The sequence below is a fragment of the Orcinus orca genome, chromosome 3, assembly GCF_937001465.1.
Source record: "Orcinus orca chromosome 3, mOrcOrc1.1, whole genome shotgun sequence".
Classification (NCBI taxonomy): domain Eukaryota; kingdom Metazoa; phylum Chordata; class Mammalia; order Artiodactyla; family Delphinidae; genus Orcinus; species Orcinus orca.
This window is the reverse complement of record NC_064561.1, coordinates 119464400-119490434: the sequence shown is the minus strand read 5'-3', so window position 1 is coordinate 119490434 and position 26035 is coordinate 119464400. Positions and strand designations below refer to the sequence as shown.

The window sequence follows — 26035 nt, the reverse complement described above, 5'->3', positions numbered from 1 at the left end:
AAACAATACTTTTATTAAATAAAATCAAAAGGAAAATCCTATCTTGTTTTTCTAAGGCCCTAATGAAATGTTATTGAAAGAGTGTTCTATCTTCCTTTCAATCTCCAAGATCAAATCTTTTGGTGTTACCCTGAGTCTGCAGATCATTTTTCTTTAAAACTTTACTGCAAATATTCCTTCTTTGAGGCCAGCCTTCTTGAAATCCTTCATGCCTTAAATGTGTCCTTATTTCTTTTTAAGCAGTCTAATATCTTTGCACATTACTTTTCCAGCATTTAGCCTACACATACTACGTGATCAAAAGTGTTGAAGTGGCTCATAAATTAGACGTTTTTGGCAATTTGGGTACAAACCTTCAATTACTACACATTTGCTCCCAGGCTACTTCCCTTGCCAAATAAAGCTCAAACAGTAGTGGTGTCTGGGTATTTTGAAATTCCTAAGTGCTCTCATCCTCTACAGGGTATGTGTGAAGTGACATACCCTATTTCCAATATTTATGTTTCTCTCTTTTTTTTTCTCCCAGCAAATCTGTTATGGTTCAGGATATTAATGCAAACCCTCCGAATAGAAAACAGATTTTGCTTTTCTACTGTGTTAAACTAATGGTCTCAAGCAAAGCCATTTTGAATTCTTTTGATCTAAGTTAGAAATCAGAAACTTAGTAATTTTTCTCTATAGTCTCATATCAACTCGTAGTTACAATGGAGCAGTGAGGGAGGTTTATAATATACACTGAGGATACAACTAAGATACTGTTTTTCTATTCGTATATGAAGTACTTTTTGAATTCAAAACTCAACTAAAAATATAATTGTTGCAATTCACTTGGTTAAGTCAATTATTTCCGGTAACAGGTCTAACGAAGGTTTGTCTGTGTTAACTGGGTGCTGGGAAGATAACAGAAAGACCATGCTACCCAAAGCAAGGTACACAGTACATATATTTTTTTTCATATTTCTCAATAAATGGTATAAATTGGCTAAATAATCTCACTCTGATGGTCACTGCTCACAGATTTTGATAGCTACTTGCCAGAAGGCTTGGGCATCTGAAGGCTCTCAGTTGAGGACAAGTTGAAAGTCACTGTCAATAATTAATTGTCACTTTCACTCAGAATCAGATTTCCACCATCTCTGGAGGGAATTCATGACTTCACATCTAAAGCTCATTAGACTCTTGAAGGCTCACTCAAAGAAACAGCAATATAATAGATTGAACAGCTTTAAGATGCAAAACAATATAAAAATAAAACTTCCCCAAACCAACCTCGACCAGCCATGACTTAAAATGCAGGTAAAACAAATAGAAATATTTCTCTATTCCCATCTTACTCAAAACATGGCCATTTCAATACTCTAACCAACCCCTAAAAAACCTTTCACTCATCTGACAATAAGACAAAACTAGGAGGCTCTTGCAAGTTCATTTTGATTTTTATTACATACCACAGACATATGCACTAACCACAGAGTAGGATGATTTTTTGTACTCTCAAAACCACAGGAAATATATTTCCACCTACCCTTTTTTTTCTGATATTGGAGTGGCATTTCAGATTACCATTTTGGGACTGGTTGAGGGCAAAGTAAAAGAAACTGTGGAAGGCAATGTATAGATTACATAATCATGAAGCTATTTTTGGAAGCTAGTAACTTGCTGATTGAGAATAACAGGGCTGTGCAATACTCACAATGCTGATATATTACACAAGTACTTATATTTTGTACATCTACTGTTACTGGATACCAAAGAAAGTAGAGGGGTCCCTAAGAATCTTCCGTTCTTGTTTTCAGTTTCCTATGATCCAGTACTTCTCAAAGGCTTTGAAAGGAGCACATGTCCTTGTTTATTAGAAATCTTTTCTGTGCACCCAGGAAATGTAGAAATTGCAACCACCTTCGCTTCTTATGCACATGTGTGCTTTAACAATCCTGACTACTTTTGGCACTGATAGAGTATGAGCTACTCAGAGTTCCTGAAAATATTTGACCTGACTGGTAAGTTACCTTGGCTTGCCTCTGGAGAGGACAGTAATGTATTATTCTTGGTCCAAAATAAGGTTGGCATGGATATATTTAACCTTGTTTACACATACACCAAGGGAGAATTTTATTTTTATTCTTGAATTTTTTTGTCAGGCAGGAGGAAACATATTGAACTTCAATTCTGAGGTAGATAATAGACAGCAATGAGAAAAATACAAGACCCTCTAGGATCTAACCTCTCTCCACCTTTCTAGGCTTATATCGTAGTGTAGTTGACCCTTGAACAATGTGGGGGTTAGGGGCGCTGACCGTCTGCGCAGTCCACACTCCAGGGATATCCTACAGTCAGCCATCCATAAGCGAGGTTCCGTAGCCACAGATTCGACCAACTTGGGATCGTGCAGTACTGTAGCATTTACCACTGAAAAAAACCCAACATATAAGTGAAGCTGCACAGTTCAAACCTGTGTTGTTCAAGGCTCAGGGGTACTCCCCAAGTGGCTGGCACGACAAGCTAGGTACTGATGGTCCATAATATACCCCTGGTGCTTTTGCATATTGCTCTTAAATTCAGCTTAAGCCTTGCTTCTCTGGAAGGAAGTTCATATCCCTGACTGAGCTGTCACCTTTTTATTTTCTTCTAGAATCCTGGTGTTATCTCAATAATAAATGCTATCACACTGCACTTCATATAAAATAACCTAATTTCTCTCTCACCCACAATATTATGAACCACTAGAGGGAAGAAACTGTGTACTTGTGTTCAGTGATAATAGATTGAATGCACTCTCTTAATGCCTCTTTAAAATGCTGAAATATAAATATTCTATTTATAAGTGGTAGGTCTTTTTCACAAAACCAGGCAGAGATCTCTTCATTTTTGACTTTGTGAACTTGAAGAAGTTACTTCACTGAAATCTCAATTTTGTCCTAGGTTAGAACTAGACTGACCTGCATTTTACTAAGATGATGGTGTCTGTTACAAGTTACATATTACTACTTTTCCCAGCATAGGACTGTTTTGAATCTGACGATGTAAGAACATTAAGGATAGTAGTGTCTGGCACAGCAGCATAGGCATTAACAAAATACTGGACTTGAATCTAAACTTTTTTAAGCCACAGAGGGAATTCAGCAGACTATGTCTTCTTTTGATTGAACATCTTTTAAGACTGCCTGGAAAGAAGGCATGCTTCTGCCATTGGCACAGCTGAGGCCAATTAGGAACTAAACATCAGCACAAAACAAATTCCAGGCAAGATGGAATCAAAAGATTTTGGAGCCAGGAAGGAGCTTAGGGAGGGTATTTGAATCTAGCAAGCTGTGGACTTTAGTGCCCATCATCCCATCTGGCCTTGCACCAAGACTGTGTGACAGAGGCAGTCCATCTGATGTTTAAATTGATCCTTAATCCTCTTCTGCATCTTACCACCTCGCCAAGACCACAAAAGGAATATCTGAATATTCTGTGGGCTTAAAACTACCTGTGCCGCCCTTTGGGTTAGAGAATAGGATTTAGTGGTAATTCTTTGGAAAAAAAAATACATTAAAGAAAATGCTCATTGGGCTTCCCTGGTGGTGCAGTGGTTGAGAGTCCGCCTGCCGATGCAGGGGACATGGGTTCGTGAAATAAGAAATAAGCTGCTTCCTATTCTGTTCAGCATCTACACACAGTAAAATGTTTATATGTTGCCACAAATTTTCCAAAAAATTATTTCTTCCTCTACTTTCCACCTACCTCCTCTGAAATGCCAACTTAAAAGAAATGTCCTAGAACTGATTATCTAGAATAGTCCTCCCTTTTTCATATTAGATTTGTGTTAGTATATAAAAAATTAGTTGATATAGCTTTTGGAAAGTCTACTTGGCAGCAGAGTTGGACAACAGATGGCCATTCAAGAAACTAGACCCAGAAAGGTGACTTACTCTGCATGTATATTCTGATAAGAGTCCTATTTTGGGGATACCCTGAAAATCCTTGACCTAATGCAAAGCCCAAGAGACAGTGCAGAGTAGGAACAATTATAACCTGATTAACCTGTTTAAGGCAAAATATACCATTTTAAACCAGCTATAGATAAGCCAGAAATGTACAATAAACAAATATACTGACAGCCAAACAGCAGCTTTTCTCTTTTGCAAAAAAAAAGCAGGCAATGTGTAACAAGATTTTCTTACGTTTCCTAGAATTCTAAGTACTTTAAAGTGGTCCTAAAAATAGGTAACTTTCAGTTCCATACTTTGTTTCTGCAGAAACAGCTACTGGCAGGCTCATTTAAAAATAATTCTAAACAATTTTTTTTCTTAAAAAAAAAAGTTTATTCTTTTTATCTTTATGGGGAATTAACAGCCAAAAACAATATCTAATTAATACTATGTATAATGGGCAATTTTTAGTTAAGAAGTTTTCCTTCGCTTTGAAACTTTAACTGAATTTGAAATGTTAACCATAAATGTGTAATAACTGCTCTACTACAAAATTTGTGTCACATTTACAATGTTCCTCTTGCCTCAATGAAAATTACTGAAGGTCCTCCTTTATCATCAAAGCTCAAAGACATTTATGCCATGGCATATGGTAAGTAGATGTGAAAACTGTTTATCATCATGTAGTAAGTTACACAAGATTCCAGTTCAAGTTTATAGGCAAAACATAAACTAGATTTAAAGTGCTGTATTAAAAAACAAAAACACAGTTTGCATTTTGGGGTAATTAAAATGTAGAGACCTAACACTAAAAAGAATGAAAAACGTGTATAAGATTATCATTCCATTTAGCTCTTTTTTACTCTAAGCATGTAGCCTTATTCCAAAAACAACAGTTAGCTGGTCAAATTTATGCTTAAGACATTTATCCATACTTAACCAGAGGTTTCAGAGACGATAACACCAGTCAGGTATTCTGAATTCTTTTATGTTAAATAGGAACATTTTCTCAATAGCACTCTTAAGTCACTTCTCATTTATCTTCCTCCTTAAGAACTGCATAGGCTTGTTTTAAATAGTTTAAATACCTGTAATAAACTACAGTTTGCTAACAGTAGAGGTACTCTGGTTAATGCTCAAAATGATGTGGCCAGAGGAAAAGCAAGCAATATTAAATATGAATGCAGTCCTTACCAACACGAATTGAACCTTTTTTTTTTTCCAATAAAAAAGCTAGTCCAAAAAGTCTCATTCTATAAAGATTTATCGTTTCCAAATCACGGTGAAAGGAACTTAAGTAATTTACCAATTTTGTTTTCTCCTATGTGCCTTAAAGATACCTCACTAAAAACTGGTATCTGACATAATAGAATGACATATGCAGAATGTAATATTGTAGTGACAGTACTGAGGTTGATGTTACAGACATATTTAAGCTCTGAGTATTAAATGGTTACATCCTAATTATTTATATAGAACATTGGTCCAATAACAAAAATAGAGAACAGCAGCTGAAAATTTATCTCATTCAATGTTCAAAGATAAATGGGTTAACCATTCTTTCCATTATTTTCTGCAGATAAGTCCTTTTTTTCATATTTAAATCTGATTGCAACTGAATTCTGGCATTTTTCCAAGCTACTGTATGAAGAGGATGCTGAAGGCCATCACAATACAGCATACCGCAACATAAGGACTCTTCCGTTCACCTGTTGGAAAAAAGGTAGATATATTCACGTTGATTAACTGAGTGGTTAGCAGTAAGGTTATTACTTACTACAGGAGAGGGGCATATAAAAAACCAAGATAAAATTCTTGCCTATGAAGCCCATATATTTAGGGGCAGGGGTGGGCAAAACAAACTACATGCAACATAAAAGTGAGTATACTCCAGAATGAGCTAAACTATACTGATCTATTTCTAAGACCACCTCCTTTTCATGCCTTTAGAAAACCTTTCATGAGCCATTTCAGTGTCACTGCATAAACCCAGATATTAAAAAATATAACACAGAATGTAGGCTAAAGATCCAAATGAAATTATCTCAAAAACTCAATTAAAACCAAAGAAATATTGCTTGTTTTTTCCCTATAAAAAAGGGAAATTTCCACCTATAAAGAGAAATTCAACATACAGTTTCTAGCCATACTTTTTTTCTTCATTGATAGCAATTCATGACAATTATAAGGGGTAAAAAATCAGCATTCCTAGATGAAAATAAACAGGGTGTTCAATCAAACTGCATTTAAAAAATCAACATAACGTAGAATGCTTAATAAAAACATATCAGAGAAAACTAAACTATTTCTGAAATGGATTTCATATCAAATCTTTTACAGTATAATTACTCTGGGTTAGAGATGTAGAACTTAGAACAACCACTTCTGTATTAGTCAATTTTCACATGTGTTTAAGGAGTGTTTGTTTATACTTGGAGACTTTCCTTTGCATGAAGTAGATCTGGAGTTGGCTTGTGAAACTCCTATAAACAGAGATCCTGTAATTGTGAGCTAACTCAAACTCATCTTGTTCTTTCCTGTTTCTTCAGTAATTGCAAGGCTGCACAAAGCAACAGGCATTTTTATGCTGCCTTGAGGGCACATAAGAAAGGAAGAAGGAGAAAGAGTGATGTGCTACTTCTAGGAATAATCCTGGGTATGTACCTGGTTCCTTTACAGAGATGGTTTATACTCACCTCACCTGTGTTTTTCTGTGATGTTTAAAATAATCTTTTCTAGTAACTAAGTTCCATATTTCACTAGCAAGTTCAGTTAACTACTTCTGGAAAATGTCAATCTTGACCACTCTTATCAACTAAAACCTTGAAGGTCATCTTCATTTTCAGAGCTTCCTCACTGAGATCATAGTGATACAGTCAAAAAGTTTATATATTTGTTCAATGGCAATATTCACAGAAGACATTACACACATACAAATAAAATAAACATTTGGTGTTTTTCTGAAAGTTTTTTCTATCCGTAGACAGACATTTGATGGACTGCATTCCAGCTAAAGGAAAATCTAGAAAGTGAGAAAATACAGTGTTTTTACAATATTATCTCAACTGGAAAAAAAAAATCTTTTGAAACTAAAAAATACCGTGGTTCCTCATTTTTTAGCCATGCTGATTCTTTCAGGGTAAAAAACTCAAGTTATCCAACAAAACAATCAGACCAAAATTTCTGGTAGATCTCATAAGGAAGCCTGTCACTCACCACAGGGCTAGACACTCTCACTGTCTAATATAGTCTTCTTAAACACTAAAAGAAGAAACTAATATTGTCCTAAATTTTCCATCTGCTGGAAATTAATTTTTGAGGAAGTTCTTCTCTTCCTCATCCTCCAACTTAGAATGCTATAATTTACATATGGGTTTCATTTTCCCGTTTTTAATTTTCTTAAAAGAGACTGCCATGTGGTAGAGGCTAAACATCTTTGGTTGAACTTGGGTAAGAATGTTACTTCTTGTCTGGTCTTAGGTCTCTATAAGTGAATGTGAAACAGTTGCTGTAATGTGATGTGTAACATGATAAGATGATTTGGCTGGGCCTTTTCCCATTAAAACTGTTTCCTTTCTTTGTGGATATATTCTGTGTCAAGATAAGAGAGGAGCATGTGGTTGAGAAAGCAGCATATCACCATCAACATTTTCTAAACCACTTTGCCAAAATGAAAAGCTAATGCTTTCCACATAATTGGCAAAAATGAATAATTGAACCATTTAACCTATGGTATTCATATAGTCAGGACAGGAAAATGGAAATACATAGGCAAGCAAAAAAAGGCACAGTTTATAATTAGACCAAAAAATAGGTAGTACTATAGGATAACATGAAGAAAGCTATAAACTAGATGTCTGAAAACTTTAGCTATACTTTCAAGTAAAAATTGTGAACAAAAGGATCACCTGGATTGGCTACTAAATGGAGTTGTACATCGTTTTCTAATTTATTACACAAAAGATGGATTTAAAATACCTTAATATTTTATTCATGAGCTAGCAACTTTAATGTTAGTATGACTCTAATCCAGTGATATTCTCTACTTCCTCAAACTGTCTTGCTCTTCCATATGTTCTCTCTCTTTTTTTATTGAATAGTTGACCCAATGTTTCAGGTGTTCAGCAAAGCGATTCAGATAGATACACACACACATATATTTATACATATACTCTTTTTCCAGATTCTTTTCCATTACAGGTTATTACAAGATATTGAATATAGGTCCCTGTGCTATATAGTAGGTCCCTGCTATTTATCTATTTTATATATAGTAGTACATATCTGTTAATCCCAATTTCCTAATTTATCCCCTTCCCTTGCCCCTGCCTTTCCCCTTTGGTAACCATAAGTTTGCTTTCAATATCTATGAGTCTATTTGTTTTGTAAATAAATTCATTTGTATCATTTTTTTTAGATTCCACATATAAGTGAGATCATATGATATTTGTCTTTCTCTGCCTTAATCTCTAGATCCATCCATGTTGCTGCAAATGGCATTATTTTACTCTTTTTTATGGTTGAGTGATATTCTACGACTGCAATGAACATTGGGGTGCATATATCGTTTCGAATTATGGTTTTCTCTGGATATATGCCCAGGAGTGTGATTGCTGAATCATATGGTAACTCTATTTTTAGTTTTTTAAGGGTTCTCCATAGTGGCTGCACCAATTTACATTCTCAACAACAGTGTAGGAGGGTTCCCTTTTCTCCACACCCTCTCCAACATTTATTATTTGCAGACTTTTTGACGTTGGCCATTCTGACCAGAGTGAGGTGATACCTCATTGTAGTTCTGATTAGCATTTCTCTAATAATTAGCGATGTTGCGCTTCTTTTCATGTGCCTGTTGGCCATCTGTATGTCTTCTTTGAAGAAATGTCTATTTAGAGCTTCTGCCCATTTTTTGATTGGGTACAAACAGTTTGTATATTTTGGACATTAATTCCCTGTTGGTCACATCATTTGCAAATATTTTCTCCCATTCCATAGACTGTCTTTTCGTTTTGTTTATGGTTTCCTTTGCTGTGCAAAAGCATGTAAGTGTGATTAGGTCCCATTTGTTTATTTTTGTTTTTGTTTCCATTACTCTAGGAGTCGGATCCAAAAAAATTGCTGCGATTTATGTCAAAGAGTGTTCCGCCTATGTTTTCCTCTAGGAGTTTCATAGTATCCAGTCTTAAAATGGATTAAACACCTAGATGTGAGTTTATTTTTGTATGGTGTTAGAGAATCTTCTAATTTCATTCTTTTACATATAGCTGTCCAGTTTCCCCAGCGCCACTTTCTGAAGAGACTGTCTTTTCTCCATTGTATATTCTTGCCTCCACTGTCCTAGATTAATTGACCATAAGTGCGTGGGGTTTATTTCTGGGCTTTCTATCCTGTCCCACTGATCTATGTCTGTTTTTGTGCCGGTACCATACTGTTTTTGACCATACCCTTGTAATAGTCTGAAGTCAGAGGGCAAGATTGCTCCAGCTGTTCTTCCTTCTCAAGATTATTCTGGCTAATCGGAATTTTTGTGTTTCTATACAAATTTTTAAATTATCTGTTCTAGTTCTGTGAAAAACACCATTGGTAATTTGATAAGGAATGCAGCTGAATCTGTAGATTTCCTTGGATACTATGGTCATTTTAACAATATTGATTCTTCTAATCCAAGAACACAGTGTATCTTTCCATCCGTTTGTGTTATCTTCAATTTCTTTCATCAGTGTCTTCTAGTTTTCAGAGTACAGGTCTCTAACCTCCTTAGCTTTATTGCTAGGTATTCGATTCTTTTTGATGAGATGGTAAATGGGGAAACTATTAGAGCTCATCAATGAATTTGGTAAAGTCGCAGGATACAAAATTAATATACAGAAATCTGTTGCATTTCTATACACTAACAAACAATGAAATATCAGAAAGTGAAATTATGGAGACAATCCCATTATGTTCTCTCTTTGTAGTTTACGTGAGGTATTCTTACCAGCCTGTTCCTTAGCGAGATTACCTTTTTCCTTGAGTGACCTGGATCTTGAAGCAAGGAGTTTGGTGTATATATATTTACATTTACCATTAGCTATCAGCATTAGCCCTTGAGGGTGCTTTTTTGTCTCTTTCTCTCCCTCTTCTTGGTTACTTTTGAAGGGCTTAAGATTTCTTCTGTTGTTTCAGGGTTTGCGTTGGGACTCTGCAAATGTGATCTAAAAGCATCAGAAAATACTATCTCTTGGGGAGACTGGCCAAGATGGTGGAGTAGAAACACGCTGAGCTCACCTCCTCTCACAAGCACACCAAAATCACAACTATTTGCAGAACAACCATCGATGAAAAAGACTGGAACCTACCAGAAAAGATCTTCTACAACCAAAGACACAAAGAAAGAACCACAAGGAGACAGGTAGGTGGGGAAGACTAGCTGTATAGTCAAGTCCCATACCACTGGGTGGACAACCCACAAACTGGAGAATAATTACGTTGTAGAGATTCTCTCAAAGGAGTGAAAGGTCTGACCTGAACATAAGGCTCTCCAGCCTGGAGGTCCTGCACTGGGAAGACGAGCCCCCAGAGCACTGGCTTTGAAGGCCAGTGGGCCTTAATTTCAGGAGTCCCATAGGACTTCGGGGAGAGAGACTTCACTCTTAAAGGGCACCCACAAAGTTTCACACATTCCAGGACTCAGGGCAAAAGCAGTAATTTGATAGGAGCCTGGGTCAGACCTACTTGCTGGTCTTGGAGAATCTCCCGGAGGAACAGGAGGCAACTGCAACACACCCTGGGGACGTAGACACTGGTGGCAGCCATTCATAGAGCTACTTCTACCATGGGGACACTGGTGCTAGCAGGCGCCATTGTGGAATCTTCCCTCTAGCTTATTAGTGCTAGGACCCAACCGTGCCCTGGCCCAACAGTCTATATAGGTGCCAGTACTGGGACACCTCAGGCCAAGCAACTCACTCAGTGGGGACAGAGCCCCACCCATCAGCAGACAGGCTGCCTTAAGACCCCCTGAGCCCACAGCTGCCTCTGGACATGGCCCTGTCCAGCAGGGTCCCAGCACCCAGTTCCCCAACCAGTGGGCAGGCACCAGCCCCAGAAACTCCTGGAGCCCAGCCCTGCCCTCAAGGAAGCCTGTTCTAGCCTCTGGACCAGCCTCACCCATCAGGTGGCAGACACCAAATGCAAGAAAACCACAATCCTGCAATCTGCAGACCCAGCCTGCCCACACCTCCCAGTAGGCCAGACCCTGCCCTGGGACCAGTTGGGACATGGTCCTGCCCACTAGCAGGCCAACACAAGTTTCAGGACACCCTGGACTCCATACAAAACTGTGTCAGGAACCGCTCCCCACCCCTCTCAGTGATGCTGAGAAAACAGCTACAAAGAATGAAAACAGCTAAAAGAATGAAGTCAGAATAGTTTCTCATACCACATATAAAAATAATCTCAAAATGGACTGAAGACCTAAATGTAGGACCGGAAACCATAAAACTCCCAGAAGAAAACATAAATGGAACACTCTTTGACATTAAATCATATTTTTTTTGATCTGTCTCCTAAAGCAAAGGAAACAAAAGCAAAAATAAACAAATCAGACCTAATTAAACATAAAAGCTTTCGCACAGCAAAGGAAGCCATCAGCAAAACAAAAAGACAACCTACACAATGGGAGAAAATATTTGCTAATGATATGACTGATAAGGGATTAATATACAAAATCTATAAACAGCTCATACAACTCAACATCAAAAAAACAAACAACCCAATTAAAACTGGGCAGAAGACCTACATAGAAATTTTTTCAAAGAAGATATAGAGATGACCAACAGGCAGATGAAAGGATGCTCAACACTACTAATCATCAGAGAAATGCAAAAATGAGATATTATCTCACACCTGTCAGAACACCTGTCATCAGAAAGAACACAACAAATGTTGCTGAGGGTGTGGATGGTGGTGGGAATGTAAATTGGTGCAGCCACTGCGGGAAACAGGATGGAGGTTTCTCCAAACAGTAAAAATAGAGCTACCATATGACCCAGAAATCCCACTCCTGGGTACATATCCGACTAAAACAAAAACATTATTTTGAAAAGATACATGCACCGTAATGTTCAAAGTAGTATTACTTAGTATTACTTACAATTGCCATGATATGGAAGCAACCTAAGTGTCCATCAACAGGTGAATCGATAAAGATGTGGCATACACTCACTCACTCTCATTCTGTCTCTCTGGAATACTACTCAGCCATAAAAAAGAATGAAATTTTGCCATTTGCAACCACATGGATAGACTTGAAGGTTTTTATGCTAAGTGAAATAAGTCAGTCAGAGAAAGACAAACACTGTATGATATCACTTATATGTAGAATCTAAAAAATAAAACCAAGTAGTGAATATAGGAAAAAGTAAACAGATTCACAGATCTAGAGAACAAACTAGTGGTTACCAGTGGTGAGAGGGAAGGGGGGAGGGGAAAGACAGGAGTAGGGGGTTCAGAAGTACAAACTGTAATGTATAAAATAAATAAGCCACAAGAATATATAGTACAACACAGGGAATATAGCCACTATTTTATAATAACTATAAATGGAATATAACCTTTAAAAATTATGAATCACTACGTTGTACACCTGTATCTTATGTAATATTCTACATCAACTATACTGCAATAAAAAAAGAATACTAGCAAATAAAATGCATTTTAATTCATTTACTTACCAATCATTTGAGAGTCTACTATGTGCTGGGCACTGTGTTAAATGTTATTGTATATGTAGTGTTATGGGACAATGTATAGTATATACTGTTATCTAACCATAAACACACTTAAGGTGCTACTAATCTTATTATGAAAAGTTAGAAGATATCCACATTTACACAAAGCTCAAGTATGACCACATACATGGATTCAAAAGATGAAATAGTTCATGTTTTCTAAAAGCAACCAATAAGATTCTATGACCTAGCAGAGGGCAATTAGATAGTTGCTCAGCAAGCCTTTCATTAAATGGAAAAATCATCCTCAGTTATCAAAATGGTACACATTATACAGAATTGCATGCTCTATACTAAAGTATGTGTGCATAAAACTATACACATTTGTCTGAAATCTCCCCAAAGCCAAGAATGCATAGTATTTGATATCTGAATTAGAGAGACTTTTGTCATATTTTCCATCTCCCTGCTAATGAAGTATTATTAGCTATCTATGAAGTCTAGTTTTAAATAGTGTCAGGAAAAGAGTTAGGTGGAACTCTACAAACTACTGCAAAATGCACATAGTTGAGAAGGCTGCACTTTAAAAACTGACATTTGATTTGTTTGAACACAACAAGTAAATTGGCCAACAATTTACAGATGAAGAAGTGGAGAGAGATTATAGATAGATACTCACCAATTCTGGCACACTTCCAAAATATACCCAACAACCTGCATAGAATAAAAAAAAGTATCTACTGTTTACTGGGAAAGGTGAATTATTCAGAACTATATGGAGAATTTATTATATACTAGTATTTTAACTGCTGATGCTTTGCTTTAAACTGAAATGTAGTTGATGTTGAGCCACCACTTATGGAGAAAAGTAGGACACAGTAATAGCTTATCAACCATCAATGTATAGAAACTGTCAGAAACTGAACATATGTTGTCTCACAGGTTAAGCCCAAAGTAAATTAATGTGACAGTGGCAAAAATTTGCACCAGGGCTTACTATTAGAAGATTGATTCCGTCAACTTCAAGTGCTTTACCTTCAAAAGCAGAAAATACATATGCCCATTTAAATAAATGTTAACTTTGAGAAAACAGTAAATGGGAACAGTTGGTTCTGGATAAATTTTTACATTAAAAAATAAAACTCTCATACTGAATAAACTTCTTACTGAATATAGTTCTTTATTTAAATGATCTATAATCATGAACTCCAATGATAGCATTTACATAACTATAACATTAAATAAGGAGGATTACAAAAATATGAGCCTATATTTCAGTGTAATATATTCAATATATTTCAACATATATATTTCAATGTAAGTGGAAAACCCTAGTTTCATATAATTGTATATGCAATTAACTAAATATGCCATTTAAAACACATATACTCTGGAAATAAGAAAAATTAGACTAATATGTCCATTTCAATTCTATGAATGAATATAATGAATACATATTATATGGATATATCACTTATTTTGCATGCATTAAAAAATACCAGCTCAAAAAAAAGGACAAGTCATTCAATGAATAGAGATATTTGGGAAAAAACACACATTGTAGACAACTATTTTGTTGGTGTGACAAAAGAATTATAAATAGTGTTACACATGGTTACAAATCAAGATAAATTAACATTACTTATTAGGATTGGGATAAGAAAATCATAATGTTTAAATTACAGGGAAATTTATAATTTTTTTTTTTTGCCCAAAGAGATGGCTGGCAATGAATCACTGTATTTGAATGGTTAAGACTGAAAGAAAATGCTGATTCAATCAAGTTCTATACACTTTCCTCCTTTGAAGTATACAGTGAATTCCTGACATCAAAGCAAGAAGTCTCTTAGTACAGATTAAATGAAATGGGCAAAAATACAAGTTTATTGTGAGGGATGGGCATTCTGACAGGTGAAACAATTTTCTTCTTATAGGAATAAAAAGGACAAAAATCGTAAGCACTCTTGAAAGCAAAGGATCAGGGCTAGATTGTGCCTAAGTTCAATCCTACTTAATTGGTTGCATAACTGTGGGCAAGTTATTTTACCTCTTTTCTCTTTATCTCATCCTCATAGGGTTGTTACAAGGATTAAATGAGTTATTACACAGAAAGTCTTTAGAATAGTGATTAACATGCACTGTGTTCAGTATTACACAGGCTAAAGGTGTATGTGACATGACTCCAGGTATCACTTACATTGGCTTACATTTCATCAAAAAATGAAAGACAACTGGTTAGTGATCTGCAAAGCCCTGGATGCTTGATTCTAAAAGTCTATTGATTATAAAATGCATTATTGACTTAAAGCTCCTCTGGCTGAGGTACTCAGAGGCAGGACACCTGAAGTTCCTCTATGGAAAGCTTAGGGCCCCACAGAATAATCTGAAACCACATGACCATAGTCAAGGTCTTTTCAGGTCTTATAGTCTAGAAATAACTAAAAGCCTCATTAGGAAATTGGTATAACACACTTAGCATACTGAAAGCTATTTAAATGAAAAAAATTTCCCAACTTGGCAACTTAAGAGATTAATTGGTACTGCTTTGGCCTTTTTCACATATTTCCCTACCTAGACATTTCTGTAATATCCCAAATGCTAAAAGGAACTTTATTAGCTGGTAAAAACCAATGCAGATATGCTGCTTAGTTTCTAAGGATATAAGCCAATAAGTCTATCTGCTGATAAAACTATTAAGTCTATGAAAATATGAAGCAAGACAAAGTAGCAATCTTTCTTTGCTGCTTTTTAGTTCTATATTATTTGAAGCAGCAAAAAATTAATTTGTTATTTTCAACAGTGAAGTTATCAAGAACTCATTTTATCTAATTGGTCCAGATTATCTTCACTTTAGCATGGAATACTCACTATAATGAAAGGAAAGCTTTTTTTTTTTTTTTTTTTGCGGTACGCGGGCCTCTCACTGTTGTGGCCTCTCCTGCTGCGGAGCACAGGCTCCAGATGTGCAGGCCCAGCGGCCATGGCTCACGGGCCCAGCCGCTCCGCGGCATGTGGGATCCTCCCGGACCGGGGCATGAACCCGTGTCCCCCGCATCGGCAGGTGGACTCTCAATCACTGCGCCACCAGGGAAGCCTGGAAAGCTTATTTTGAGTCTCATAAAAATACGTATTACAACAGAACAATGACCAGTAAAAATTTCTTCTACAGAAAATACTTCATATGTACAAGTCAAAATAAAAGGGGCTTAACATTTATATAAATAGAAGCAAAGTTTTAAAAAAAAGCTTTGAAACGGTTGACTATATCATTATATATTTTAAAATGTGAAAATAGGCGTGTTATTTCTTTGGTTTTTATGTAGGAGAAATATACTACTACTCAACCTCTACTGTAAGGTTGGCAGCCCTGAGAACTCCTTTTTTAATGTAGCATGTTATGGATGTGTTCCTGCTTCCAAAGGAATGAGGAGCAGACATTTCCACATGCAATCTACTTTTTTTGTCGCAGCATCAGAAAAGTACAAATACACTGTTCTGCCACTATGAGATTATTCTTCAATGACATAAACACTTAAATTTCTTATTAGACATTATGTATTACATTAGAAATCTAAACTAATGATCAATGATACTGTTTACTGGATTCTACCATATGCTTTAATTATAAGTTAATCGTTGGGGGTTGCAGAAGAAGGGTAGGAGGAAATAAAACTGGCTGGCTAGAAAGGCTTCAGGCACAACTAAGCAACAAATAAGATTGTATAATTTCAACAAAGGGACAAAGTATTGAGTGCTGAGTTCAGAGAAAAAGGTGGACTGATGAGAAGATAATGTCTACAAAGGAAGTGAGGCATTGTCAGAAAAACTGATGGACAAATAACATCTATTTTCACCTTCAGTAGGTTAAATAAAATCCCTCATGCCAATAGAGACAGACAATCAGTTTATTGGAACAGGATTATAGATTTTCATTATTCAAAACTGGTTAGGGGTTCTATTTATATCTTTATAGATGTTCAAACAAACCTATGTAATAAAAAGAAAGGAATAGTAACAAAAGCCAAATGATTTAGATAATAGGATGTTTGAATAAATGTTAATTATGACCCCAAAGATATAATGGAGTTGAAGAAAAGAGAATTATTTCCTCTCATGCTTGAGTATCTACTACCTGGCCTCTTGTAGGGGCTTTTTATTAGTGGAAAAGCAGAGTTTGACCTTGCAGGATCTTAATTTGGCCCTTTTCCTTTCATCAAAAACAAAAAAGGTGCTGGAGATAATTAATTATTCCTATGTGAAGTATTCTACTATTTCATCCTATTATTTCTTAAGATGATTAAGTGAGGTACAGGATCTTACCACAAAAGAATTAAAGACAATTGTGAATTCAAGAAATTAATAAATCTGTAAGGTGAAGAAAGTCTGCATAGTTTTCACCACATGGTCTCTGTTTTTTTACATACTTGTCCTGGTTGAACTCAATATGTATTTCTGTATTAGGAACATGGCACTTAAAAATTTTAAGTCTTTGTGGTATCATATTAAGCTTAAATGTTTTTTGGGTGTGAACATATAATTAAAAGTGATGTGACATGCCCAAGACTGAATTTTCATTACTTTTTTAAGTAAGCTAAATAAATTTCTCCAAAGATGTTTGCTTTATGATACAGATGAGGAGCCTGTATGATTAGACCAGTCTGGGAATGAAGAGGCAATGTCTATATTATTATTTTTATGGACACAGTGCTTATAAGATGTTTAATGCTTTCAAAATATGATAACCAATTTTACTAATATTCTATTAAATACTAAGGCCAAACACTGTCTTTGAAAGTACTAAATTGTAGCTTCAATCTCAGAAAAAAATCTATCACATCTTTTAAAATACACTTTTTTTTTCAGTCCAACACATTTCAGGTCACTTCTGATATTTATATTTTTATTTAGTAAGCTTCTGTGAATATAAAGATTTGGATTTTTAAAAATAGGGAAAAAATAATGTAAAAAGTTATTATAAACTAAATTACATATAGGAATTAAATTACTTAATGACTTTCAGTAACTGACATTCAATATCTCTAAGAACTAATTTGGGTGATTAGACATTATTAGTGACATACCCAGTTTTATTCCTGTCCAGGAGGCTGGGTGCCAAGGATCGGATATAAGCACAGGTACATATAAGCAGCAAGATTACAGTCAACAGACTCTGAAAATTGAAAATGGCAGACTAAAAAGAGAAAAAGAAAAATTAATGTTAGAAGATAAACTGCACAGGTAAAAAATGTCAAATTCATATTAAGAATCATACTTTTTTCTTCAACAAGGCAAACAGATGTGTCTGAGAACACTTTAAAAGCAAAATCACAAGGTATTTTGAGAGCATACTTTCCTCTCCATTCTTTGGGCTAAGGAATTCAGAAGATGCAACAAAAATTCTAAATTCAAGAACTTAAAAACACTACCAAAAATGTCATGAATCCAAAACAGCTCACCAAAGCTTAACCAATAATTAATAGAGATATTCTAGGATCCCAGACTACTAGGCAGGACATGGGGTCTCCAAGCTCTGCAAGTAAGCTGGTTATATGACCTCAGTTGAATATTGGCTTCTCTAAATCTCTGTTTCACATCAGTAAAACTGGGTGGAGAATGGGGAGACAGACTCAATGCTGGCTCAAGTTTCTTTCAATTCTGAAATTCTTTTAGAATAAGAATGCTTTAAATTTAAGTAATCATGTTCCATTTGTTGACTAATACTACTAGCCTATTAGATTTTGGTGAAAGAAAAGCACTTGCTCATTCACTGCTGATTTTTTAAAAGTCATTAAAATAAAATTTAACACAGGATTCTGTTCCTGAAGAAAACTGTTACATGTTTATCACAATACTCATCCCTGAAGAGTGGACATTGTCTATCAACTCTGAATCTCCAGCACCTATGTGCCAGCCGCACAGTGGGAGCCCAATAAGAGATGATTGAATAAAATAAAACAATTTTTAAAAAGTGCAGGAATACTACTGTACGTATAAGAAAGAATAACATTTCCATTATATACAGGTAGCTAAAATATATCAGTCTCACACAGTAGCCAGCAATATGCTTATTTAGTAAATTCAGAAGTACTTCCCGAGGGGGATCACGATGGCAGAGTAGGAGGATGTGAAGCTCACCTCCCCCAACAAACACATCGAAAATACATCTACATGTGGAACAATTCTCACAGAAAACCAATAGGAAATGGGCAGAAGATCTCCTATATAACCAAAGCTGCACGAAAGACCTCCATGTAAGCAGGTAGGACAGGAAAAGAAAAAAAAAGGCATCAGGATGGGACCTGAGCCTCTGGGGGGGATGTGTAAAGGAGAAAAGGTCCACACAGGCAGGCTTAGGGAGCCCCCTTGCCTGCTGGGACAGACAGAGGGGCTAGAGAAGCCTGGACTTTACTTGAGAGGAGTGTGCGCAGACTGGCTTGCTAACAGTCACGGTGAAGGGAGACTGGTGCTGGCACCTGTACCTCACCACACTTCCCAATCAAAGTGTGAATCTGGTGGGGCTACAAATACCTACAGCAGCTAAGCAGTGAATCTTGGCAGACAAACCCTAGGGAAAGACTCCATTTAGCTGCAAGGAGCTAGTCCTGAGGGTCTGGGGTGTGGTCCAGGTCTAACAACAGAGGCACTGTTCCGATGTCAGCACTCCTAAGGTGGGGGTGGGGGGAAAGGGGGTGGGTCTGGGCTTTGTCAGCAGCACCTGGTGGAGCACAGAAAGGCATGTATCTGGTACAAAGCCTCTAGGGAGGAGTACTCAGTGCTCCAGTTCTGCCCACCCCACACCTCTGCTTGGAGTTGGATCTGGGGTGGACAGGTCCTGGGAGAGGCCTGCCACAGAGGCAGTCAAGGTCCCAGGCAGCAGCCCAACCATCTCGATTCATGCAGCCACAGCACCCTGGCCCCCAGCGCCAGCCTACTCCGTATCACTGCCTAGCACTACATCTAGGGCGAACACAATGGAAAAAGGGAAGCAACTTTGGACTGCATGGGAGGCACATAGGTTCACCGTGACCACATGAGCCTCACCTGCTTCAGTGGTCACCTCCTTTGGGACAGGACACGCACTCAAGGGCAATGGAGCCTCATCAAATCCAACCCTCAGGGCTTCTACTCCAACAACTGGGGAGGAGGCCCTGACTCCAACAGGCCACGGAGCAATGAGGGGGTTCTGCCTAACACCCAGTGCCGGCCCTGGACACCAAAACACCTATCACATCCCCATCAAGGGGATAACAGCCAGCAGACTCTGGGGAGAAGAGGTGGCTGGCATTCATACCAAAACCAGCCCTCACACCAAAAATACTGGACTCACACAGAGTACACATGATGCTCCCACGTTGAAAACACCCCCTCAAGACCACAGTAGAAAACGTTTCTCCTAAACTCAGACAGAAGAAGTTAAGCAAAATGAAAAAGGAGAGGAGCTACTCCCAATTAAAAGAATGACAGACATCCCCTAAAAGAAATGAAGCAGACCTCACCAGTCTCCTAGACCCTGAGTTCAAAAAGAAGATAAGGAAAATGCTAAAGGAATTAAGATTATCAATAGAAATGCAGATCACTGTAACAAGGAACTAGAAACTACTAAGATGAAGCAATCAAAATTAGACAACTCAAGTGCTGAGATAACAACCAATCTAGAGCAATCAACAGCAAACTAAATAACACTTAAGAACAAATAAGTGATCTGGAGAACAGAACGATGGAAATCAATCAGAACAGCTAAAGAAAAACAAAATTAAAAAATGAAAACAACTTACAAGATTTCTGGTATAACATTAACCATACCAATGTTCACATTCCAGTGGTCTCAGAAGAAGAGAGGTAAAAGGGGATTGAAAATTTATTTGAGGAAATTAGGGCTAAAAATTTCCCAAGCCAAAAGAAAGAAATAGATATCCAGGTACAGGAAGCACAGAAGGTCCCCCAAAAGATGAACCCAAACAGACCTATCCCAAGACATATCATAATTAAAATGGCAAAAGTCAAAAACAAAGAACTCTAAAGGCAGCAAGAGAAAAACAAAGAGCTATATACAAGGGAATCCCTATCAGGCTATCAGCTGGATGAATTCTCTGCAGAAAATTGCAAACCAGAAGGAAGTGGCATGATATACTAAAAGTCCTGAAAGGGAAAAACCTGCAACATACTTTACCCAGCAAGAATATCATTTAGAATAGAAGGAGAGATAAAGAATTTCTCAGACAAGTAAAAACTAAAAGAATACAGCAATACTAAACCTACCCTAAGGTCTCCTCAAAAGAGAAAAGGAGCAAGAATTTATACGAAAGTGAAAATTACAATAGGAAAGGCAAATATATAAAAGGATTGAAGATCATTTAAATAAGACATTACATTGATTAAAAACAAGAAGGGACTTCCCTGGTGGCAAAGTGGTTAAGAATCCACCTGCCAACGCAGGGGACACAGGTTTAATCCCTGATCCAGGAAGATCCTACATGCTGCGGAGCAACTAAGTCTGTGTGCCATAACTACTCAGCCTGCGCTCTAGAGCCCGCGAGGCACAACTACTGAGCCTGCATGCCACAACTACCAAAGCCCACACACCTAGAGGCTGTGCTCCGTAACAAGAGAATCCACCGCAATGAGAAGCCCATACACTGCAACAAAGAGTAGCCCCTGCTCACTGCAACTAGAGAAAGCCCATGTGCGGCAATGAAGATGCGATGCAGCAAAGACAAAAACAAAAACAACAACAACAAAAATTGTAAAAGCAAGTAGAGATAGTTATGGTCAACATACTTGAAAACCCAGTTAACCACAAAATAAAAAACATACGATAGATTCAAAAAGAAAGGAACTCAAGCATAATATGAAAGAAAACCATCAAACCACAAAAGGAAAAAGAAGAAGAAACTAACAAAGTACAAAATTAACTGGCAATAAGCACATACCCATCAATAACTACTTTAAATGTCAATAGACTAAATGACCTGATCAAAAGACACAGAGTGGCAGATTAGATAAAAAATAAGAACCTATAATATGCTACCTACAAGAGACTCACTTCAGGGCTAAGGTGACACATAGACTGAAAGTGAGGAGATGGAAAAAAATATTTCAGGCAAATGGAAATGACAGTAAAGTGGTGGTAGCAATAATCATATCAGACAAAGTAGACTTAAAGTCCATAAAGAAAAAGAAGGACATTAGACAATGATAAAGGGATCAATACTATTAGAGGATATTACACTCATTAACATATATGCACCCAGTATAAGCACCTAAATATATATCAACAGAACACTAACATAGAGAAACTGGCAGAAATACAATAATAGTAGGAGACTTTAATATCCCACTGACACCAATGGACAGATCTTCCAGACAGAAAATCAGTAAGAAAACAGATGTCCTAAATGACACAATAGACCAGTTGGACTTAATTGACATCTACAAGACACTACATCCCAGAAAACCAGAATACACATTTTTTTTCAAGCGTACATGGAACATTCTCTAGGATAGACCACATACTGGGTCACAAAACAAGCCTCAACAAATTTAAGAGCATAGTAATTATTTTAAGTATCTTTTCTGACCACAATGGTATGAAACTAGACATCAACCACAGGAAGAAAAATGGGAAAAGAACAAACATATGGAGACTAAACAACATGCTACTAAAAAAACCAATGGGTAAAGGATGAAATAAAAGAAAAAAAATCAGAAAATACCTTGAGACAAATGACAATAAAAACATAACCTTACACAATCTATGGGATGCAGCAAAAGTGGTTCTAAGAAGAAGTTCATAGCAGTACAGGTCTTCCTCAAGAAACAAGAAAAATCTCAAATAAACAACCTAACCTACTACCTAAAGGAATTAGAAAAGAACAAACAAAACCCAAAGTGAGCAGAAGGAAGGAAATAAAGATGAGAGAAGAAATAAAGATTAAAAAAAACCCAAACTAACAGAAAAGATCAGTAAAACGAAGAGCTGGTTTTCCGAAAAGATAAACAAAATCTACAAACTCTAGCCAGGCTCACCAAGAAGAAAAGAGTGGGCCCAAATAAACAAAATAAGAAATGAAAAAAGAGAAATAACAATTGATACCACAGAAATATAAAAAATCATAAGAGAATACTATGAACAATTATATGCCAAGAAATTGGACAACCCAGAAGAAATGGACTAGTTTCTAGAAACACACAGCCTGCCAAAATTGAGTCAAGAAGAAACATAATTTTAACAGAATGATCAAAGTGAAACAGAACCTGTAAGAAAATACTCCCTGCAAACAAGAGTCCATAGGACTGGATGGCTTCACTAGGAATTTCTACCTAACCTAGAAAGAACTTAAACCTATCCTTCTCAAACTGGTCCAAAAGGTTGAAGAGGAGGGAACTCTACCAAATTCATTCTATGAAGCCACTATCACCTTGTTACCAAAGCCAAAGACACTACAAAAACAGAAAACTATAGGCCAATACCTTTGATGAATATAGATACAGAAATACTCAAAATGTTAGCAAACCGAATCCAACAATACATTAAAAGGATCATACACCATGATCAAGGGGGATTTATCGCAAGGATGCAAGTATTTATCAATATCCACAAATCAGTCAATGTGATATACCACATTAGCAAATGGATGAATAAAAATCACATGATCATCTCAATACATATAGAAAAAGCAAACAAAATTCAACATCCATTCATAATAAAAACTCTTGTGAAAGTAGATACAGATGAAACATATCTCAACACAATAAAAGCCATTTATGACAAACCCACAGCCAACAATACTCAACCCTGAAAAGCTAAAAGCCTTCCCACTAAATTCAGGAACAAGACAAGGGTGCACACTCTCACCAATTCTATTCAGCACAGTACTGAAAATCTTAGCCACAGCAATCAGACAAGGAAAAGAAAAGGTATCCAAATTGAAAAGGAAGAGTAAAACTGTCTCTGTTTGCAGATGATATGATTCTCTATTCAGAGAACCCTAAAGTCTCCACACAAAAATTAGCAGAATAAATGAGGCTTCCCTGGTGGTACAGTAGTTGAGAGTCCGCCTGCCAATGCAGGTCTGGGACACAGGTTTGTGCCCCGGTCCGGGAAGATCCCACATACCGCGAAGTGGCTAGGCCTGTAAGCCATAGCTGCTGAGCGTGCACGTCCGGAGCCTGTGCTCCGCAATGGGAGAGGCCACAACAGTGAGAGGCCCGCATACCGCAAAAAAAAAAAGCAGAATAAATGAATTCAGCAAGGTAGCAGGATACAAGATTAATATACAGAAAACCGTTGCTTTTTTTTCTCTTCGTTGCTTTTCTTTACACTAACAATGAACTATCAGAAAGAGAAAGTAAAAGAACAATCTCGTTTAAAATCATCTCAAAAAGAAAAAAAAAAAGAAAACCCTAAAAATAAATTTATCCAAGGAGGTGAAAGACCTATATGCTGAAAACTATAAAACACTGATGAAGAAAACTGAAGATAACTCAAAGAAATGGAAAGATGTCCCATGCTCTTGGACTGGAAGAATTAACATTGTTAAAATGGCCATACTACCCAAAGCAATCTACAAATTTAATGCAATCCCTATCAAAACACCCATGACATTTTTCACAGAACTAGAACAAATAACCCTAAAATTTACGTAGAACCACATAATTCCCAGAATTGCCAAAGCAATACTGAGGAAAAAGGACAAAACTGGAGACATAACACTTCCAGACTTCAGACAATAGTACACAAAGCTACAGTAATCAAAACAGCATGGTACTGGCACAAAAACAAACATACAGATCAATGGATAGAACAGAGAGCCCACAAATAAAACCACACACCTATGGTCAATTAATCCAGAACAAAGGAAGCAAGAATATATAATGGAGAAAAGACAGTCTCTTCAATAAGTGTTGTTGGGAAAGCCGGACAGCTACACATAAATCAATGAAACTAGAATGTTCCCTCACACCACATACAAACTCCAAATGGATTAAAGACCTAAATACAAGACATGACACCATAACTCCAAGAAGAAAACATTGGCAAAACATTCTCAGATATAAATTGTAGCAATATTTTTTTTTATATCAGTTTCCCACGGCAAAAGAAATAAAAGCGAAACAAACAAATGGGACCTAATCAAACTTAAAAGTTATTACACAGACAAGGAAACCATCAACAAAATGAAAAGACCACTTATGGAATAGGAGAAAATATTTGCAATGGATGAGACCTACAAGGGGATAATATCCAAAATACACAAACAGCTCATACAACTCAATATGAAAAAAACAACCCAATCAAAAAATGAGCAGAAGACCTAAAACTAAATAGACATCTCTCCAAAGAAGACATTCAGATGGCCAATAGGCATATGAAAAAATGCTCAACATCACTAATTAGAAAAATGCAAATCCAAACCACAATGAGATATCACCTCACACCCATCAGAATGGCTGTCATCAAAAAGTCTACAAATAACAAATGCTGGAGAGGGTGTGGAGAAAAGGGAACCCTCCTATTCTATTTGTGGGAATGTAAATTGGTGCAGCCACTATGGAAAACAGTATGGAGGTTCCTTAAAAAAGGAAAAATAGAGCTATCATATGATCCAGCAATCCCACCCCTAGGCATATATCTGGAAAAGATGGAAACTCCAATTTGAAAAGATAGATGCACCCCAGTGTTCATAGCAGCACTATTTACAATAGCCAAGCAATGAAAACTAGTCAAGTGCCCAACAACAGTGGATTGGTTTAAGATGTCATACATACACACATACACACACACACACACACACACACAATGGAGTATCACTCAGTCACAAAAAGAATGAAATACTGCCATTTGCAGCAACATGGATGAACCTAGAGAATATCACACTAAGTGAAGTAAGTTAAAGACAAATATCATATGACATCACTTATACGTGGAATCTAAAACATAATACAAATGAATCTATATACAAAACAGAGATAGACTCAGAGACACAGAAAACAAACTTATGGTTACCAAAGGGCAAAGGGACATGGGGAGGGATAAATTAGGAGTATGGGATTAGCAGATGTAAACTATTATACATAAAAGACATAAGCGATAAGGGTTTATTGTATAGCAAAGGGAACTATATTCAATATCTTGTAATAACCTGTAATGGAAAAGAATCTGAAAAAAAATATATCTGAATCACTTTGCTGAACACCAGAAACTAACAGAATATTGTAAATCAACTATGCTTCAATTAAAAAAAAAGTATTTCTTGTAAAGTCAGGAGTTAGACAAAAAGTAAGAGTTATAAAAAAACTATTTTAAGGTGAAATTGTTACTTGCAAATATAAAGCGTTACCTGAAAAGCCAAAAAGAATCTAGTGAAAAATGATTACAGACCATAACAGAATTAAAACTGAGTAAGGTGG

The 26035-nt window shown here is 36.7% G+C and overlaps 1 protein-coding gene and 1 non-coding gene across 2 annotated transcripts in view; both read right to left on the bottom strand.

Annotated features, from left to right (window-relative positions):
* Window positions 1–4283: 4283 nt before the first annotated feature.
* Window positions 4284–26035, bottom strand: part of TMEM167A (transmembrane protein 167A) — a 32936-nt gene continuing 11184 nt past the window's right edge. Inside the window, exons 2-4 of the mRNA XM_004281639.3 lie at window positions 17707–17816; window positions 13305–13339; window positions 4284–5623 (exon numbers count right to left, since the gene is read on the bottom strand). Coding sequence (XP_004281687.1) covers window positions 5553–5623; window positions 13305–13339; window positions 17707–17816 — 216 coding nt within the window. The 3' untranslated portion in view covers window positions 4284–5552. The remainder of the gene's footprint in view (window positions 5624–13304; window positions 13340–17706; window positions 17817–26035) is intronic.
* On the bottom strand, window positions 15941–16075 carry LOC117197370 (small nucleolar RNA U109). Its single transcript, XR_004477949.1, has one exon. It is a non-coding gene; the product is annotated as a small nucleolar RNA U109 (small nucleolar RNA).